Source organism: Mandrillus leucophaeus, unplaced genomic scaffold, assembly GCF_000951045.1.
Source record: "Mandrillus leucophaeus isolate KB7577 unplaced genomic scaffold, Mleu.le_1.0 Scaffold200, whole genome shotgun sequence".
Taxonomy (NCBI): domain Eukaryota; kingdom Metazoa; phylum Chordata; class Mammalia; order Primates; family Cercopithecidae; genus Mandrillus; species Mandrillus leucophaeus.
In genome coordinates this window covers 384,316-386,690 of record NW_012102033.1, presented here as the reverse complement: position 1 = coordinate 386,690, position 2,375 = coordinate 384,316, and the positions used below count along the sequence as shown (strand labels likewise).

General features: G+C 52.7%; 1 protein-coding gene across 1 annotated transcript in view; it reads left to right on the top strand.

Annotated features, from left to right (window-relative positions):
- TRPM4 (transient receptor potential cation channel, subfamily M, member 4) overlaps positions 1-2,375 on the top strand; it is a 64,441-nt gene that overhangs the window by 27,765 nt on the left and 34,301 nt on the right. Inside the window, exons 5-7 of the mRNA XM_011979310.1 lie at positions 1,283-1,344; positions 1,497-1,688; positions 1,928-2,027. Coding sequence (XP_011834700.1) covers positions 1,283-1,344; positions 1,497-1,688; positions 1,928-2,027 — 354 coding nt within the window. The remainder of the gene's footprint in view (positions 1-1,282; positions 1,345-1,496; positions 1,689-1,927; positions 2,028-2,375) is intronic.

Genomic DNA, 2,375 nt, shown 5'->3' with positions numbered 1-2,375 from the left:
TCGGAGTCTCGCTTTGTCACCCAGGCTGGAGTGCAGTGGCATGATCTTGGCTCACTGCAACCTCCGCCTCCTGGGTTCAAGCGATTCTCCTGCCTCAAACTCCTGAGTAGCTGGGATTACAGGCATGTGCCACCATGCCCGGCTAATTTTTGTATGTTTAGTAGAGACGGGGTTTCACCATGTTGGTCAGGCTGATCTCGAACTCTTGACCTCGTGATCTGCCCGCCTCGGCCTCCCAAAGTGCTGGAATTACAGGCGTGAGCCACCGTGCCTGGCCTAATGTTTGTATTTTTAGTAGAGATGAGGTTTCACCATGTTGGTCAGGCTGGTTTTGAACTCCTGACCTCAGGTAATCCACCTGCTTCGGCCTTCCAAAGTGATGGGATTACAGGCGTGAGCCACCTCGGCTGGCCTAGTTTCTAATTTTAATGGGAATAGAGTTAGTATAATCTTATCTTTATGGTGCAATTGGATTTTAGTACATACCTATATTGTGTTTGGATAGCCCTTTCTATTCCCATTTCCTTTACTTTCTGTTTGAACTTTCACTCCCTCTGGCTCCTGATGGTTAATCAATTACAGGATTGACTCATGCAAGAAACACCTGCCTCATTCAGAGACTCAGGAGTCCAGGTCCTCAGCCCCCTCCTCCCTGGGGAAGTTAAGCATTACTGTCTTCAAAATCTAGCTCCCTCCTGAAGTGTTCAAAGACATGACAATTCTGGCCGGGCACGCTGGCTCACAGCTGTAATTCCAGCACTTTGGGAGGCCAAGGTGGGAGGATCCCTTGAGTCCAGGAGTTCGAGACCAGCCTGGGCAAGATGGCAAGACCTCCGTCTCTACCAAAAATTAAAAAGTTAGCTGGGCACGGTGGTGCATGCCTGTGGTCCCAGCTACTTAGGAGGCTAAAGTAGGAGGATCAAGACTGCAGTGAGGTGTGATCATGCCCCTGCACTCCAGCCTGGGTGATAGAGTGACACCCTGTTTCAAAAGTTAGGCTGGTGCGGTGGCTCATGCCTGTAATCCCAGCGCTTTGGGAGGCTAAGTTGGGAGGATTGCTTGAGGCCAGGAGTTCGAGACCACCCTGGCCAACACAGCAAGACCCTCATTTCTAAAATAAATACATAATTAATTAAAAAAATGACAATTCCAATGAGCCTCTGAACAGAAGATTAGGACAAGGCTGATATTTGCCCCAGGGACTCCTGGGATATGTGGTTTTCTCCTATCTCTAGCAAAGGCTGATGGGAGGTAATCAAGCCCCCTTCTCTTCTTGCCTCAGGGACTGGAATTGACATCCCTGTCCTGCTCCTCCTGATCGACGGTGATGAGAAGATGTTGACGGTACGGGGGCCTGGACGCCTGGATCTAAGGGGGAAGGGGAGTTGGGGGCTAGGACTCCTGGGTCCTGAGTCTTAGGGAGGGTCTGGGGGTCTGACTCCGGGTAGGGTGAATATCCTGCCTTCTCTGATGTGACTCTCCCCTTTATCCTGTAGCAAATAGAGAACGCCACCCAGGCTCAGCTCCCCTGTCTCCTCGTGGCCGGCTCTGGGGGAGCTGCGGACTGCCTGGCGGAGACCCTGGAAGACACTCTGGCCCCAGGGAGTGGGGGAGCCAGGCAAGGCGAAGCCCGGGATCGAATCAGGCGTTTCTTTCCCAAAGGGGACCCTGAGGTCCTGCAGGCCCAGGTATGACACTGGGGGCCCAACTCTGGATCCTGAGATGGGAGGGAACTGGGGACTTGGGCTCCTGGGTCTGAGGGAGGAGGGGCTGGGGGCCTGGACTTCCAGGTTCCAGGGGTAGAGGGTTCTGGGCACCTGGACTATTAGGTCCTGGCGGGGAGTGGCCTCCTCTATCCCTTTGGACAGGGCCCAGCAGGAGCTGGGGATGGAGCTGGGCTAGGGATCCAGAACTGGCTGTTCCACAGGTGGAGAGGATTATGACCCGGAAGGAGCTCCTGACAGTCTATTCTTCTGAGGATGGGTCTGAGGAATTCGAGACCATAGTTTTGAAGGCCCTTGTGAAGGGTAAAAGTTGTACCCTCCAGTCCTCCCCCTGTCTCAGTTCAACCTTGGACACCTTTCCTGGCCTGGGCACTTCATCCACCCTCTATAATCCAAGGCCCCCTTTACCCCTCTTAATATCTCTCCCCTTTGGGGCTTTGCATGGTGCTATTTGGGTAGTTTTCCCGGATGCTTCCATTATGTTCCAGCGTCTGCTTTCCTCTATTGGATCCATTCAGCCATTCTTTCATCTTTCCAGCCATCCATCCATATGTACAGGTTGATCTTTCCATCTCTTTACCTACCCATCCTTCCAGTCATCTGTCATTCTTTCATCCATCCATCCTTTCACCTGTCCATCCACACATCCAC